The sequence below is a fragment of the Melanerpes formicivorus genome, unplaced genomic scaffold, assembly GCF_026170545.1.
Source record: "Melanerpes formicivorus ecotype bairdi unplaced genomic scaffold, bMelFor1.0.p_v2 SCAF_2, whole genome shotgun sequence".
In the NCBI taxonomy this organism is placed as follows: Eukaryota; Metazoa; Chordata; class Aves; order Piciformes; family Picidae; genus Melanerpes; species Melanerpes formicivorus.
This window is the reverse complement of record NW_027142354.1, coordinates 17,576,839-17,594,220: the sequence shown is the minus strand read 5'-3', so window position 1 is coordinate 17,594,220 and position 17,382 is coordinate 17,576,839. Positions and strand designations below refer to the sequence as shown.

The 17,382-nt window shown below is 39.8% G+C and overlaps 1 protein-coding gene across 3 annotated transcripts in view; it reads left to right on the top strand.

Annotated features, from left to right (window-relative positions):
* PCMT1 (protein-L-isoaspartate (D-aspartate) O-methyltransferase) overlaps nucleotides 1-13,636 on the top strand; it is a 39,409-nt gene extending 25,773 nt beyond the window's left edge. The window contains exons 6-8 of one of the 3 annotated variants that reach the window (XM_068152034.1): nucleotides 3,171-3,256; nucleotides 5,111-5,280; nucleotides 11,419-13,636. In XM_068152034.1, coding sequence (XP_068008135.1) covers nucleotides 3,171-3,256; nucleotides 5,111-5,280; nucleotides 11,419-11,431 — 269 coding nt within the window. In that variant the 3' untranslated portion in view covers nucleotides 11,432-13,636. Of the gene's footprint in view, nucleotides 1-3,170; nucleotides 3,257-5,110; nucleotides 5,328-11,418 lie in introns of all 3 variants that reach the window. The other 2 variants (XM_068152042.1, XM_068152052.1) reach the window with 2 other exon arrangements.
* The last annotated feature ends 3,746 nt before the right edge of the window (nucleotides 13,637-17,382 follow it).

Below are 17,382 nucleotides of genomic sequence, written 5' to 3'. Positions count from 1 at the left end.
AAACCCTGAAAAACTTGGGTTGATTGTTGATGGGACCTGTATGAATTAAGACTGGGAATGTTAGTTGCTGGCTTTTCATAGATGTGCTTCAAACATTCTCTGTTTCTCTGTCACACCTGCCATAACTGTGTTTCAAAAGCATCAACATTATTTTGGGATGTCTCAGTAGTGGAACTGCATGGAGATCTTGGCAATAGGAATGCTTAGGTGTGTCTATACATGTTTGTGGAGTTTTTGCCTTTTTTTTTTTTTTGTCTGTGGTTTATTTTGGGATTTTTTTCCTAAAATCAGTGTGGTATTTTCTGAGGTGAATCCACTTACCACACTTTGACTCACATGAGAGTCACTGTCCTGGAGAGCACAAACTCTAATTGTTTTGGATGAAACTAGACTGGATTATGTGCTCTGAGAAAAAATGAAATATTTTTGATATGTTAATGGATATAGAGCCAATAAGACTAGAACTGGATCAGAGTGATCATTCTGAAATGCATATGCTGCATGGACATTAAGTTCTCAGCAAAAACTGTTCTGCTGTACAGATCGGCTTCTATTGTACTGCAGTATTTGCTGATGCAGACATAGCCAGAGGGGATGAGGGTATTCTCACCACAGTGAAGTAATGTTATTCTGTTTCTGTGTTCATGCTACAACTCTGTGTGAAGCAGGCCTGCATAGAGATACTGAAGGCTTCAGTACCATGATCAGCAGATCAGGTCTAGATTCAAAAATGAACTACAAACCCTTTTAATATCAGGAAATCCTATCCTGCTTCTCCCATCATTGCCACTCACCACTATGACTACTTTATTAACAAGCTGCATGTAACTGGAGATCTGAGTAGGATAGGTGATGTTACACTATATGCAATTACAAGCTCAAAATTTGAGTTGCTGTTTCCTGTTGGGCATTGAATAATAATTTGTATCTCAATTTGTATCTCACTGAATATGTGAATGCCAACTTCACTTTTTAATGTTCTGAGTATCTAAAAGCCTGTTCCCCTTGTGGGTAGATATATACCTCACTGCTGTAGCCATGACAATTTTTGTAGGTGTTAAAAGGGAAAAGCAATGCTATGCTTGGTATGTATAAAGGAGGATGTTGAGACTTTTTTTTTTGACAGTGTGTGCTGATTCTGTAGATGGTAGCTTTAGTGTGAACTATTGATTCAATGAGCAAACGGTTTAGATGTTTTGGGTTCTTTTTACCATTGTCAGTGATAAGTGAAGTGGTAAGACATGCAGAAGTCACATTCAGGTTTCCCTGGACAGTGCACAGGGTGCAGTTTAGTCTCAGATTACATGCATTCTTCTTCAGAAGGCAACTTAGTTTCATTCACAGCTGTTTCTTCAGCTTGGCAATCTTCTTTTGCCAGCAATACTGGAGATCACTGCTTCTAATGCCTGCTGCTACATCTTGGGGAATGAGGGTCTGTCTCCAAGTGTAACTAAGATCATTCGGAGCACTAAAGAAGTCTTACACCATTGCCTTCTCTGATGGAAGAGCGGCTTGATACAGTAGCACGTCACTACTCCCTCTTTAGAAGAGGATTACAGTGCTACTAAGATACAAGCAAATGTAAATGATGTACTTGACCGCATTGAAATGGTTGTTCCAACAGAACCCACATTGGTATAGTCAGGTAGATTAAACCCTGGAAGTACTGGAACTTCCATTACTGGCAATAGTAGTAAAAGCTGACTTAGTGGAGTTGGCTATCAATAGACATGAATTCTCTTGGAGTACTGGTAATTCTTGCTTGGCAGCTTCTTCTTGTGGCCCTTGGTTGGAACTTGTACTGGTCAGAATTCACGATGAGAAGAAATAAGTCTCAGCTACTGAGAAAATGTGCTCTCTTAGAGCCCTTAAGCCCTTGCAGTGTCTTGTTTCAGGACCTAGTATGAAAGATTACAAACTCCACAGTTTTAATTGTTTCAAGGAGATGTCCAAATCTTCCTGTACACTCTTGGATATTTAAAGGTGTTGTTACTGTCCAGGTCACCTGCTATGGTCACCATGTATTTTTCTTGCCTTGTGACTTGTTGGAAGGCAAAAAGTTGACAAATTTTCAGCCTCTGGCAGGGCCTTAGCATTTCTTTTGATTCATCCAGCCTTTTGATTAATCTGTGGTAATAGTGACTGCACAGAAGCCAAAGCTTGGCCTGAAGACAGGAAACCCCAAACAAGTACATGTGCTGAGCAAAGGACTCTGTTCATTACCGTCCTTGATTTTTCTCCTTGACCAATTACTGGGACTTCTGCACTCACTGAACAGTGAATTTATGGATGGCTTTTGCTAATTTACTTCTTTATTAACTTAACCCTAGAGAGAATTTCCCATTGGTTTCCTGTAAATGCTGTGGATGCCACATTCACATTGTCTTCTTTCAAAGCTTAACTCAGGTTTAGTTTAGTTTTCTACATTTTGGTGACTTCAGTCCCCCAGTCTGTTCACTTTTCATGTTGCATGTCTGGGATGGTATGAGACATTAGTGATAAGGTGCTTTTCCATGAGGTCTCCACCAAAGTTGAAGCTGCATTGGTAGCGCTCTGAGGAGGGAGACCAATCTGCTGGCAAAGGGGGACACGCGGGGATTAGTGTGGTACTGCATTTGTACATGAATATGAGTGTGGACTTTCCTTCCAACCAGTAGTGATTAGAGGAGTGTAGTTCATGTGGATACTTGCTTTGTCTTTTCCTCACCTTTGGAGTCTTCTGATATATGCTTCTAAGGTTTAATGCTTTAGTCTTATGATGTGCATTATATTTAGAAATGGTGTGCATGAAGGCAAGGCAAAGCAAAGTGTATGTTTAAAGAGGGTAAGTGAGAGGAAAAAGCATCTTCATTGGAATGGTAGGACACACAACGTCTTAACTATCTTTTCTGAGTGGACCATGTGTCTCCAAGAATTTTAGTAATAAATCCATGCCTTCTAATTTCAGGTGCTTCAGCAGCATTTTGTATTTTTGACAAGTGTGTGTATGTATGTACACGGGTGTTTTGTTGCTTCCATTTTACAATTGTGTTAATATTTTGAAATGGACTTCATCATGTTATTTCTGCTTACCAGAATTTTAGTTGAAATCTGAGCATAGCTTTTTGCCTGCCTGCAGCTGTTTCTCCACTCCTTTTGAAAACTTGTTTTAAAAAAGTGTTTTCTTGCAGTGGGAGATGGAAGAATGGGATATGCAGAAGAAGCTCCCTATGATGCCATTCATGTAGGAGCAGCAGCACCAGTTGTGCCCCAAGCAGTAAGCCTTTATGTTTCATGTGTGTGATTCAGTAATCTCTTAGCTGTAAAGAGCATTTCTACAGACATATCTGTGTAATATACTTGATAGACTTGCACTGCTGGGAGTATCTGTGGGCAGTGTGGTATTACTGTATGGTGTGGGTTTTTTTGTTTCTGTTATAATTGGGCTTCTGGTAGGTGTGCAAAAGCTATGTGCTCTAATAACTCCCCTCTAAATAAACATATTTTTAAATTACTTTGTACACAATCCTCTATTACAACAGTGAACTGGAGCATTTTAGTTAATAAATTAATTTGGTTTTATCAAACACTGAATTACAACATTTTAAGTGTTTGCTTCCCAGCTGGAAAAGTAATGTGCTCAGCTGGAAGTACAGACAAGGCCATGTGTTTGTAGTTTGCTGAGTGAATAGGAATATATAGCATGATTTTGAAATGCTAGATCCCAGTTAAGGTTGGTGTTGTTTTGGTGGGTGTTTTTTTTTTGTTTTGTTTTGTTTTTAATCTGAATTTTAATGAGGGATAGTGAAGAACTGGAGATCTGAGGTGCTATAGACAGGTTAGACATTTCCAGAGAGTTGATGTTGGGTTTTTTTTTCATTTATTTCTTTTATTTTGGAGTGGATGTGTGTGGGGAGGGTCCTAGAAAAGTGTTGAGAGATGACAATTTAAAAGGGAATTTAAAGCTTATTAGTGAATGAAACTGTTTTTAATTATAACTTTTGTTAGTAACAGGGATTAAGAAGTAGTGAAGTACTGGGAAGTACTGAATTTTCCATGAGGCTACTGTGATTAGAATCATAGTATCATAAAATGCTAGGCGTTGGAAGGGACTCCCAGACATCATTGAGTCTGACCCCTCTGCAAAGCAGGCCCACTTAGGGCAGGTCACACAGGAATGTCTCCAGGCAGGTTTTGAAGATTTCTAGAGAAAGAGACTCCACAATCTCTCTGGGCAGCCTGCTCCAGCACTCCAACACCACCCTCACAGTAAAAAAAAACTTTTTTCTCATGTTGAGATGGAGGTTTCTGTGATTGAGTTTACGTCCATTGCCTCTCGTCCTAACACTGGCTATCACTGAAAAGAGACTGGCTTCATCCTCTTGACAGCCACCCTTAAGATATTTGTATCCATCAACGAAGTCCCCTCTCAGCTTTCTCTTCTCCAGCCACAGGTCTTTCAGTCATTCCTTGTAATCCTTTCATTATGAAAGCAAAACAATTGTACCAGTATTTCTCTCACTTACTCTTACTTGTCGCTTATCTTACTCATGTATTTTTAGACTAGTTTTATAAAATGATTTTCCATTCATAGAATGAAAGAGGAGCTGTTGGGCACTAAGCCTATTGTAGGCAGCTTTAAATCATTCTAGGAAGGCAATTAAAAAAAAAAAAATCACAAATCTCAAATCTTATTCTGAGGGCTTAGGAGGAGATCAGTTACCTGAAAAATGTTAGACAACGGGCCTGCATTGATTCACAATAAATATCTAACAGTTCAAACTAGCAGTTTAAAAAGATTGAGTGTACTGTGAAAATAATTAATGATTTCCATATTTTTACCCTCTTATATAGAAACAAAACCTGCAAACAGCCCAATTAATCCAATTACTGTTTTACTAATTCCTTCTTTTGGAATGGTATGAAATTATGGTGAACGTTTCTGTAATACCATGTTGTGATACTCTCATTGTCAGTGCATTGGTTGGTTCTTTTTCCTTACTCAAGATGTTACCCACTGTGTAATAGTAGATAGATAAATTGTGGCAAAGCTATTAATCTAATGTAACAAACTTTGGATCCAGCTTCTCCAAGTGGCTGGTTACATTCTAATTTTTGTGTTGTGTTCTAGCTTATAGATCAGTTAAAACCTGGCGGAAGATTGATATTACCAGTTGGCCCTGCAGGGGGAAACCAGATGCTTGAACAGTATGACAAACTAGAAGATGGCAGTGTCAAAATGAAGCCTCTGATGGGAGTGATATATGTGCCTTTAACAGATAAAGAGAAGCAATGGTCCAGGTGGAAGTGATTTTCTGTTCCACTTACTTCTTCCACACACACACAAGGTGAAAGGGTGTGAATTTTAAGCAGATAGATTGCAAGGCCTGCCTTTGCTGCTGTCATTGCTTCCTTCCCCTCCATACTATGAAAAATGACTCAATCTGCATTACTATATCACCTAAGAAGGTTATGCTGGGTTTGAGTTAAAGGTGGCAGAAAAATATTGCATGAGTTGCACTTTGTCTCTCTCAGACATTTTCTTTAGTCTTTGGTGTGTTGAAGTTTCTTATTTGTTGTTTTGAACACAGCATTTTCTGAACTTAAACTTCCTTTCTAATGAATTTGTTGTAACTAACGTGCCCAGTCATTAGGGTAAAGTGTAAAATACTACTGAAGAATAAATATTGTTTTGTCCTGTAAGTTAGTGGTAATTGGATGTTCATTTATTTTTCCAAAATGTCACAAATGGAGAAAAAGCTTTGCAAAGTCCTCTGTGGGAAATATAGATAATCCTGTGAGCACTTTTTCCTGAAACCCTAAGAAGCAGAAAGTGGAGAAGGTAATCTGTTGTTCCCTACAGTAGTTGAGTAACATGCAGAAAATTTTCTCAGGCATGTTACTCAAAATCTGTCATCTGTCTCTGATGTGAACGTATTTGTGTTCACCAACACAGCAAACTCTGAAGGCTTTTCTAGAGGTGGTACACCTTCCAATTTGCTGAATGAATGGCCAGTAACATAGACATAACACAGCTGTCAGTTTAAACCATGCTAGGCATTAGTATGCGAATGAACAAAGCTGCAGTTTTGCTTCCTGGCAGAAAATGCTTGTGAGTGTATTATCTGTGGTAATGAAGTGCATAGATGTGTACCCAAGTTCTGAAAACAACTCTTGAGCTTTATAACTCCTCATTTTAGGTTTTTCTGCTTTCCCCTTGATCTTCTACAGTATAGCTTGTGATCAGGATACAGGAGTATGTAGATGTTAAGCTGTCAAAATTTCCATAAAAAGCAGAAATAAAGCAGTTTACTGCTGCTGACTTCAAACCTCACTTTACTGTTTCTTAAATTACTGTATAGCCACCATGTACAAATGAGTCTTAGAACAACGTTAATGAGTTACTGCAGAGTTTGAAGCTTGTGAGGCCTCCATGATATTCAGATGTTATGTGTTTGTTATGCAAATTAATACTTTGTCCTCAAATATTGCCCATATTCCCTCAGCATGGTACTCAGGGGGTTCCTGCCTCTTGTAAGGCTTTGGTAGCCTTTGCGGTGGACTTTATTTGAATTTGGAGTCCATACTCTGCTTACTCCAGAAAAGCGACTTTCCTTTTCCAGAGAGGTTTTCTAGACACTTCTGCATTTCCACCTGATCTGATTATAGTAGCAATTGGGAGGTTTTTTTGGTAGCAGCAATGTGTGTTCAGTAAGCAGTATTGATATGAAGACTTTCTGGAATGATAGTGGTTATCCTTTTGCTGCTAATGAAAGCGCTGTGGTGTATTAAGAGTTAGAATTCTAAGGTCTTTGCATCTCTTCTGTGCAGTTTTGTTTTCTGTTTTCTCTTCTAGCTCAGGAAGAGGTAATAGATGGTTTTGTGCCTTCTTCAGTCATGATTATTGCAGGTTCTTTCCCCCAGATTTTCTTAGCAGTTTCTGTTCCTTTATGGAATACTTCTTGGTTTTAGTTACTTGTTTTTAGTTTGAGTGTTAAGAATATACATTGATGTTATTAGAAAAGGTAAGTGCTTGGCCTGGATGACTACCTTGATCAATTCAGTGGCATAGAGGCTGTTTCTTGCTATGTACATTTGAATTTGTTTCAAACTTGGAAATGTCTATTAAAGGAAACCTCAGAATTCCACTTCTTGTAATGTTTTTTTCTATTATTCTTTTTGTAATCGGAAGAAAATTCCCATTCCCTTCTTGAGGACTGCTGAGTCAAAAAGTATGTGGTCAACCAGCTGCTGCTAAGAAAACTAGTAAATAGAAATTAGCATTTGTAACCTAGGGGAGGGCTTCCTAGATTTCAGTTTATTTGCCTAAATTGATGAAGACCTGTGAGCAGAGATCACTTAGGAGACTCCTCTGAAGGAGCATCTTTAAGTAATTTTGTATTCAAGAGCTGTAGTGTATCAGAGACTTTACTTGCTGTAAGCCTAGAAGTCATTGAGCATCTTTTTTTAGAGTAGCTCAAGAATTCTGTGCATTTAGCTTGTTCTCTTCATTTGCAGTATGTTATGAAATTTTGTTCCTAATGCAGGTGACTGTTTCATCGTGGAATTGATATTCACAAAATACAAGTGATCAGCCAGCAGCATTTTCCTAGGCTAGCATTACCTCCCTGTTGGGAAGAAAGAAACCACATGAATTTTTGTGTAGCCATTCACATGTTGGAGAAGTTAGTACAATTCCTTACTAAGGTGCAAGGTGCTCCACAAAGCAGCACAGCAGTGACTTGATCTCTAAGTGGTTTTTGAGGTTAAACCTACCTTCAGATGTTTTGCAGCATTCTTCACTATGTAAAACTAGAACTTCTAGCAAAATAAAACCTGGACTAGCTGGAAGAAAAAGGCTCCTTGGATTTTGATAGGCATTGTGATACTAAATTAGGAATCTTATTTTGTGAATATTGTTTGATTTCTTTATATTGAGCCCATGATTTTCTAGCTTGGGTTCAGCTGCAGGCATCAGGCACCTTTCCTGCTCTCTATGACTTCAAAAGGGATGGAGACAGGCTCAACAACAATATCAGCAGCTCTCTCAGCACTCGTGGATGCACCCCACTGGGGCCCATGGATCTGTGTGTTTTCAGTTGATCTCTAACACAGTTATGACTGAGTAGTGAAATGTCCTCCTAGTTCTGCTCCCTTCCTTCCAGAGTCTGAGGGCCAGTCTTAGGAGTAAAGACTGAGGCAAAGAAGGCATTCAGCAACTCTGCCATCTCTGCATCATCAGTTACTGTATCTCCCATATCGTTCAGCAGTGGACCCACTACTTGTCTTCACTTCTTTTTTTGTCTTCTCTTCCATTTCTCATTGATGCATCTGAAAAAGCTCTTGTTTTCTTTCACCTCGCTGGCAAGACACAGTTCCAAGAGAACCTTGGCCTTTCTTCTTGCATCTCTACACTCTCTGACAATGTATGACCAGACCTTTTTTCCACATACTGTAAACCTCCTATTTCTTTTGGACTTTTTTCCAAGAGTTACCTGCTTATCCATGAAGGTCTCCTGCCTTCTTTACACGATTTCTCCAACCCCTTCCCCGAGGGAATACATTTTTCTTGAGCTTGGTGGAGGTAATGTTTGGCTATTATTCAGCTCTTTTGGGCCTCCCTTCCTTCTAGAGCCCTAGGCCACTGGATACTTCTAAGCAGAGTTTTAAAGAGGGCAGAGTTAGCCCTCTTTCTACTACTGCATTAGTAGAAATAATTTATAAATATCATGCAAAATTCACCTTTGCTGATAAAATGAAATGACAATGACACTATGACCTTTCTGGGCAAAAACTGCAGCAACAGGGCTGGGGCTATTACACTATTCCATTTACCTGTACATGCAACTTGATTAAGCACCCTGTGGGAAATTGTGTTTATTAGAAGTACATTAGAAAACAAGTAGTGAAAAGCAAGTGAAAAATATCTGTTCTAATAAACAGACTATAAAAGTGACCTGTAGGGTATACTTCCACAAACATTATTGTGGGGTAAGGAATAGCTTAAAGCAATGCAATATACCAACAATTAAAATATTGGCGTGTTAGTATCTTACTTGAGTTCTAAGTACAAATACCATTTTGTGAAAGAAAAAAACAAACAGCCCAGACTTCAAATGCGAGAAGTGCATTAGCAACTTTATGTAGAAACCTTGCCAATGTCTGTGGCTAGGTAAAATTTAATATTCTGGGGGTAAATAATGTAATTTTTCTTAGAGTTACAATTTCTCAAGGACCTATCTTGGGTTTCACAGTCACAGTAAAATGTTTGATTTCGAGATTGATTGAAACTAATCACAGTATAACTAAGGTTGGAAGAGACCTCGAGGATCATCGAGTCCAACCTATCACCACAGACCTCATGACCAGACCATGGCACCAAGTGCCACATCCAATCTCCTCTTGAACGTCTCCAGGGATGGTGACTCAACCACCTCATTGGGCAGCACATTCCAATGATGAATGACTCGCTCGGTGAAGAACTTTCTCCTCACCTCGAGTCTAAACCTCCCCTGGCGCAGCTTGAGACTGTGTCCCCTTGTTCTGGTGCTGGTTGCCTGGGAGAAGAGACCAACCCCTTCCTGGCTACAACCACCTTTCAGGTAGTTGTAGAGGGCAATGAGGTCTCCCCTGAGCCTCCTCTTCTCCAGGCTAAACAATCCCAGCTCCCTCAGCCTCTCCTCTCCTTGTGCTCAAGGCCTCTCACCAGCCTTGTTGCCCTTCTCTGGACATGTTCAAGTGTCTCGCTGGATTATTATTTGTCACAGTAGAAGGCCAGGCTTTTACAAAGCTATGGGATGAAAATCACATCAGCCATAAGGTGCATGAGACTAAACCAGCAACAATAGTAGTCATTATGCTTTTTGAAGTTGTAAAAATCAATTGATGATGCAGGTCCTGGAAGCATGAAGGATGAATGAAGTACTTGTCCTAAGTTCACCGGCACTGCATTTTAAATTGAGCATCTGATGTTCATTTATTTTTATCTGTTGAAAGGAAGCAAATACCCATTCTGTGAAGCAGGCAGATATGGAGAACTTCCAAACCCCTGGGTATAAATGGATATAGTTTTTTTTTTAACCCCTGCCAAGATGTGTTCTTCCCCTTTCTCTTTTACTTTGCGGTCTGTAATTACAGTTCTCTGAAGCTGTATGATTAGTACCTCACTATTAGAAGGCAGTGCAAAGTGCAAAGAATGCAAATATTTATCACTAACAAATGCCAAGGTTTGGCTCCCAGCTGCATTAGATAGAAAACTAATCATTTGAGCACTAGTTGCAACAGCCTTTTAGTCATTCCTAAAATGTTTTGCATGCTGTCGTTCTACGCTATATGATTCCTGAAGGATAATGCCTTTGTAACTTCAAAGCTTTTGCTTGGTGCATGTCATATTTTATTGATTTTAATTTATTTTTCCCCCTTGGATTGGTTTGCATGATAACTGGAAATGCTGTTGTGTGTCGAGCCAGCAATCGCATTAGTGAGGGCTTTCTTAATTTGCTGTTTGCTTTGGCTAATAAGAACGATGCACCCACTACAAGAAAAAATGCACCAAACTCAGGGTGAGTTTATAGATTGCTTGTGGCTTGGGGAAAAAAGACAAACACCTCTGAATTTTCCAGTGTTCATAATGGTGCAGTGCATGGCTTTCAGATTTGATGGAAGCTTTAGGACAAAGTTAATGCTTTAGAAATATATTAATCACTCATACATGATGGTTTCACTGTTGGAATATGGGTTCCACGGGTTTCCTCTTTCAATGTGTTTTTAATGTCCTTCAGGAATAAAAGCTTGCATTTCTTTAGTTTCCTCATAATGATGTAGAGAGACTCCCTGATATGTCCTCTCTCCTATCTGAATCTGCCTTCACACACACACACGACTCTGTCCTCACCCTTTCCGTAACCCAGTCCTAATTTGGCATAGTTCCCTCAGGAGACAGTTGAACTGCTTTGCAAGATAAATAAAGTAGGTGAAACTGCATGACACTGGTGTGAGATTGTGTTCTAGCTTTCTTGAGAGACTGCAGCTGAAGTTGAGCTTGCAGTTTTGGCAGCTACAGAGAACGTATTTTGCCAATACATTAAGTTGGCTTGGTTTCTAGCCAGCATGCAGCCAACAGTTTAGGTGACAGGTAGCTGTGAATTGAGCTGTGCAGTGTGTGGCAAGTTCATTAAAGCAAATAGTCCATTAAATATAAACCAGAAGGACCCATATTTCATGATGCATCACATAATAGTACGAGGTGATATGGGATTGCTGTTGCCTTTTCATTGTTTTGGGGTTTTGTTATTTGTTTGTTTTTCTGAAATGCTTGAAGAGGTTATTCTAAAGTTATGCTGAAGTGCATGAACACTTACATGTAATCTGATTCAATATCAAAACATTTAAAATGGGATTTCCAGGGGAAACCTAACAGGATGTGTTTTCTTTCCACAGGGATGAATTGTAAAAGCTACATCATCTTGATCCAAACATAGTGTTACAGTGGACTGCTCATCTCCAGTTCGAAAAGCTTTTTGAAAACCAACAGCATTGCAGCTTGTTTTGGACTTCATTATACTGTTGTTATCAGCATGGAAAAGCGTGGTATTTGTTTTATTTTTTTAGATGCTCAAGGCAAATCTGATAAAGAAATGGTGGAAAGTTTTATGTGGGCACTGTTTTATTTAACATGCCTTTATTTTACTTTCATCTGTTCAAAGTGATTTTCTGCAGAACTGCAGATAAAGACCTTTAGCTTGTGAACTCTAATTTTGATGGGGGTACTTGAACACTCACTTCTCTTGTATCCTGTGTCCCTTGGTAAAACTGCTTCTGTGCACCTTTTGACACTACGTAGGTAATACCAGGTTTTCCGTGTTCCAATGTCTGCTAGACACTACTAAAAGGAGATGAACTTCCTTTTTAAGCTTTTGACGTGGTGTCATAGACTAGCATGTAGTAGATACAATCAGCTGCTTTATTACTGTAAATCCAGGCATTTGTATATATTAAACATCAAGACATCAGAGGTGGGTGGCCACTCATATCAAACACCCCTGTTGGGCACGACACACAACGTTTCCCTCCTAAATTTAATTAATGCAGTATTGAAATTCTGGTTTGGTTTGTAGCTTACTACTGATGGTGATACACATGGATTTAACTCCCTGAATATGATGTAGGCTGTGTTCCTATCAGTGAACAATTTCTGCAATGCTGCTTTGCTAAATGAAGTAAAAAGCGAAGGGAGGGGTTGTGTACCTGTGTGGATGATAAGGATCAGTAGTAGACTACTGAGATATGTATTGCTAGATTCTTGGTTTAAAAAAATAAATCATCCACCAGTTTGGTTCTGAAAGAGAGTTGCTTTTGGCAAAGCCATTTGCTATACTAATAGTCTCATTTTTCTAACTGGGCACTCAAAACAAAAAAATCTGGCTTTTTAGAAAGCCTTGTTATACAAGGAAGACATGATACAAGCAGAAGGAATAGCGAATCCTGGAGTCCTAAGTGCAGATAGAAACATAATTGTTTTCATATAGAAGAGTAGTTGGAAGGCTATAAAACTTTTTTCCTACCCCAGGTTTTCTGGTTTTGGTACTGTGAAATGTCAACAGCAAATTGCAAAGCAGTACAGTAAGGTGGGCTGCTTTCGGAGAGGGGGCATGTTTGTCTTGAGTCATCCTGCTCAGATTTGAGCAGTCAGGAATAGAAGTAAACAGCATGTTATTTTTTTTTTAACAGTAAAAAGGACTACAGAACAAAATAACTTGCATAAAAGCAACCCATAGTGATCACTGCAAAAAATATTTAACTTTTTATGCAACAATCTTGTGATAGGTTTAATTCTTCAAAGCACAAAGGTTAATGTTCGGCAACTTCTGAATATGAAAGAGGAACGTTCTAAATAACCTTCTTGTTGAAGGTCAGCCCCATCCTATTCCTGTGTAAAAGACATGCATCACTTAAGTTTGCAGATGCTTGGAAATTAATGTACCACCTCCTGAATGCAGCCTGGGAGCACATACACAAGATTAATCTTATAAAGGAATGAATTTCGTGTGTATTCTAGAAAATACAATTCAGAAACCCCCACTTGCGTCTGACAAATTTGTACTAACCCACAATCAACTGTGAATCTAGTTCTTGATGTTGAAGTGAAATACCTTGAACAATGCATGCTAATGTTCAACCTTTTGGTCACTGTATCATTCAATTTCAGTTCAGCTTTATTTACATCTTCTCACTATTTTAATCAGTTAAATGAAGGATATGAGCTCAGCTGTATCCAAATTCTCGTCTGGACACAGTGTAATAAGCTAATTTAACTTGGAAGAGGTGATAAAGCTGAAACCCCGCAACAACTTTCTGGTATAGCACCACTTCATGAGGTGTAAGACTTCAGGGACCAAGGCTGTTGGGATTAGTGCACCCATTCTGCTGAAGGGGTTGGTCATAATCAAGGTACTCACACAGAAAGAAGTATCCAGAAGTAGCATTTAAGAATTGGAAAATGAAACCCCTTCCATGATGGAGCAATGGTTCTGAAGTAAAAACTTCTCGGAGAAGAGGACAAGTTGAAATGCAGAAGCTTTGAAGAGCTTGAATAAATGCTGTGTGAACTGTCTGAACTGCTACTTTGCCAAATAAAATGAATTGAGAGGAAGCTGGATCTAGGTGTCTGCTTGGTTTTGTGGGGAGTTTTGGCTTCTTTATTTTTTGTTGGGTTTGTTTGTTTGTATTGTGGATTTTATTTTGGGTTTTTGTTTGTTTAACCTTCACAAGGCTTTACATGTGCAAAAAGAAGGCAAGCATGAATAGAAGTACTGGTTTACTAAATGACCACAACTATGTGACTGTGTTCAGTTAATGTATTGCCGCAGCTACCAAGCCCGGTGATGCCATACAGAATGTAAACGTGGCTGTTTGGACCCTCTTTAGTTCACATCTATGTGTTTTTGGGAGCAGGCTGGACGTGCAGTCTATGAATTCCACTTGCCATCTGTTGTTGAACCCAGCTAGCTAGAAGTGTATGATCTGCCACTTGCAAGGATCTGCAGGGACTGAGATTTATCTTTTTTTTTTTTTTGTAGAGATGCAATGATACTTCACTGGACTGTAAGGATCACCTCTGAAAGAACAGATTGTCTGAATTACACATAGTGACTTGCCCAGTTGTTTCCAGGGATCAGGCAGTAGAAGACCTCCAGGGTTTGCACAGAGGATCCAAGAACCCATACCTGTGTCTTGAAAACCCACAAACAATTGTGGGTGCTCTGCAGAGAAATGCATTGTGTTGTGCCATGGGGATGCTTTCTGTTTACATAGCAGGAATTACATGTTTGTTTATTATTTCCCTTCAAACTAAGCAGCTAACTTGAAGGCATAGAGACCATTACATAAGTTTTGGGGGTTTCTTTGGTTTTATTGTGGGTTTTGTTTGTTTAGTTGTTTTTTTGAGGGAAACTAGTGCCCAGAGTATGTGCACCAGCACTGCTGGTTGAGGTCACCTGGATAATTCCTGAAATGCTTTGTAGTCAGCAAAATGGGCAATAATGCCTGGAGCAGTGGGCTCTACTGGTAGGCTCTGGAGCATCCAGCTGGCAGCAGTTCTCTGTGTGTGTGCAGTGTTTTTGTGACAAGGTGACAAGCTCTAGGGTTTTCGAGTGCAGAGGGGGTGTGGAATTAGCTGTCAATGCAAAGAGGTAAACTAAAATACCCAGAGAAAAACTCTGAACTTGCTGCCAGGAGGGTGTTAACCCATCCTTAAAATAGCAGGGGTTTCTTTCTTCGTTTCACTTGTTAATGTGTCCTAGGACACACTGCCTTTGATTTAAATGCAGGTCACAGAAAGACGATATGATTGCAATTCCTTCTTGATTTTGCCATGGTGCAATGGTGCCAAGTAATGCACACCAAGCTTGTGATTTGTATCTCTAGTTCCATTTAGCTGCTTTGAACATACTATGATGTAGTTAAAAAGACCAGTAATATGAATTGCCATTCTGGAATCCTTGTCCTTTGTTCCCAATAATGTGGAAGAGGTACTGTGCTGAAGTGAATGAGCAGTGGTCCTGGCTCTGAAAAGAACGTGTGGTGCAAGTATATTGCACAGAACAAAGCAACAACAAAACCCCAAAAACAAAACACAGAGGGGAAGTGCTGCTTCGTGTGTGCAAGGGGATGCAGGAGATGATGAGGTCTGAAATTGGGCTTTTGCATTTCAGGATGTCCAGACTTTGCACATGAGGAAGGATAAATTAGAGCTCAAATGCTGTGATACGCAATAGATGGATTCAAGCATGTGTTTTGAGTAGGTTCTGTGGGTTCATACAATTTGCTTTTGTTCTCTTTGCTTAAATTTCTGTCTGTCTGCTTATAATTATACAAGGTTGAAGACTAGTTGTGAAAGTGCACAGACAAAATTAAGCTATCATAAACCCTTTTGCCTTTACTGTATGAACTTTTATTCTTAGAGCACCTGGTGGCAAGATTTGGGTTTCTATGACTCAGGTTGAAGGAAATCAGTTTGGGCTGAAACTTATGCAGGCAGAGATCCTGTAAACATTCCTCTGCCTGACCAGTTTACCTCACACACTGCATTCCAGAGATACTTGGATGCTTTCTGTTCCAGGTGGTAGTTTCATACACAGCACAAATTCATAATGCAGCTGATGCATTCTGAGTTATCTTATGAAAGACTGTAACTGTTCTGTTGTGCTCTTGGCAGGGTGTTAATGAGATGCTCAGGAACTAAGATCATATTTATTTAAACTATTAATTAAATGGACATAGTTATTGCTGAAATATGTACAGAGGATATCCAGCTGCCTGCTGAAAATTGCCTGTAAGCTTCAGAAAGGAGAAATGGAAGAACTCCTTTTGTCTTTTCACCAAATTTGAAAACTTGAGAGACCCAATCCCTTGAGTTTTTAACAAAACTGTTTTCATAGTATCATAGAATCAGTCAGGGTTGGAAGGAACCACAAGGATCATCTAGTTCCAACCCCCCTGCCATGGGCAGGGACACCCCACACTAGATCAGGCTGGCCAGAGCCTCATTGGGGCCTCAACCACCTCCCTGGACAACCCATTCCAGGGCTTCACCACTTTCATGGTGAAGAATTTCCTCCTCATGTCCAACCTGAATCTCCCCACCTCCAGCTTCATTCCCTTCCCCCTAGTCTTATCACTACCTGAGATCCTGAGAAGTCCCTCCCCAGCCTTCTTGTAGGCCCCCTTTCAGATACTGGAAGGCCACAATTAGGTCACCTGGGAGCCTTCTCTTCTCCAGACTGAACAGCCCCAGACAACAACAAACAATTTTTGCAACAACAACCTATTTTCATAAAGACTATTGATGGAGTTTCTCAAGATTTCACTTCGATCTTCTCATGTTTGTCCAGCCATTTTCTTTATATGCTTCTGAAAGACTGACCCAGTAAGATGCCCTTGAAAACATTCCCTGATGCTACTGAGAGCCTGAAGTCCTTTTTTCAGCCATATATAGTCCAGCATATATATTTGTATCTTTATTAATAACAGGTTAAGCATGTTGTTTACCATATTCTGCCAAATCCTTTTTTTTTTTGATCTAATGGAGAAGGGTCATCTGAGGTTAATCAGTAACTTTTATTTCAGGTACCTTATGGACTAGGAGGATACTCCCAAAGGCCTCTGGTGAAGGAAATACGTGATTCAGGGCATCTGCCTTGGCTAATGCTGTGATTAGTGTTGGAGAAGCCTGTCTCCTCTGGTTACAGAGAAAAGTTATCTCTTGTGCACATACAAATCTATTTGTGGCCTTACATTCTCACTGTCTGACTTGTTTTATGTACAAATTGAAGAAGACACAGCAAAGGTACTACTACCCCCCCCCCCCCCTTCCTCTTTTTTGTTCCCCTGTTTATGGCACGTTTCCCTTCCTCATGTCAAGCTGCTTGTTTCATGGGCTCTTTCCTTCCTTGCTAATTATTACATGACCTTTATACCTGTCAGCTCTCTCTGAATCTTTTCTAGCTTTTCCCTTTGCTTTTACTCTTTTAGCTTTTGCCACTAGAAACTGTAAAATCTGTTCTTAGTGCTCATGAAAGCAGCAAGTGTAGACTTCAGTGGTGCATGACTGAATTCTGTTGGGGCTTACTAGAAAGGCACTCTTTGTTTTGGGATGGCCTGTTTGTGTTGCTATTGGTTCCTACTGCTGACTCGCTGTGTGGAGTTGGGGATTGAAACTCTTATGCTTTATCTAGGATTTAAAAAGCAAATGGAGCATCACACTGACCTATTTCAGCCTTTTTGTTTTGCAAATGTGCTTTTGGAACTGCTCCTGCTATAATCCTGCAGTGCTATGGAAAGTCTACAGCAGGGATCTTCAGTCTGAGATTCCTTGCAGAAGTGGGCAGCAAGCAACCCATGTTC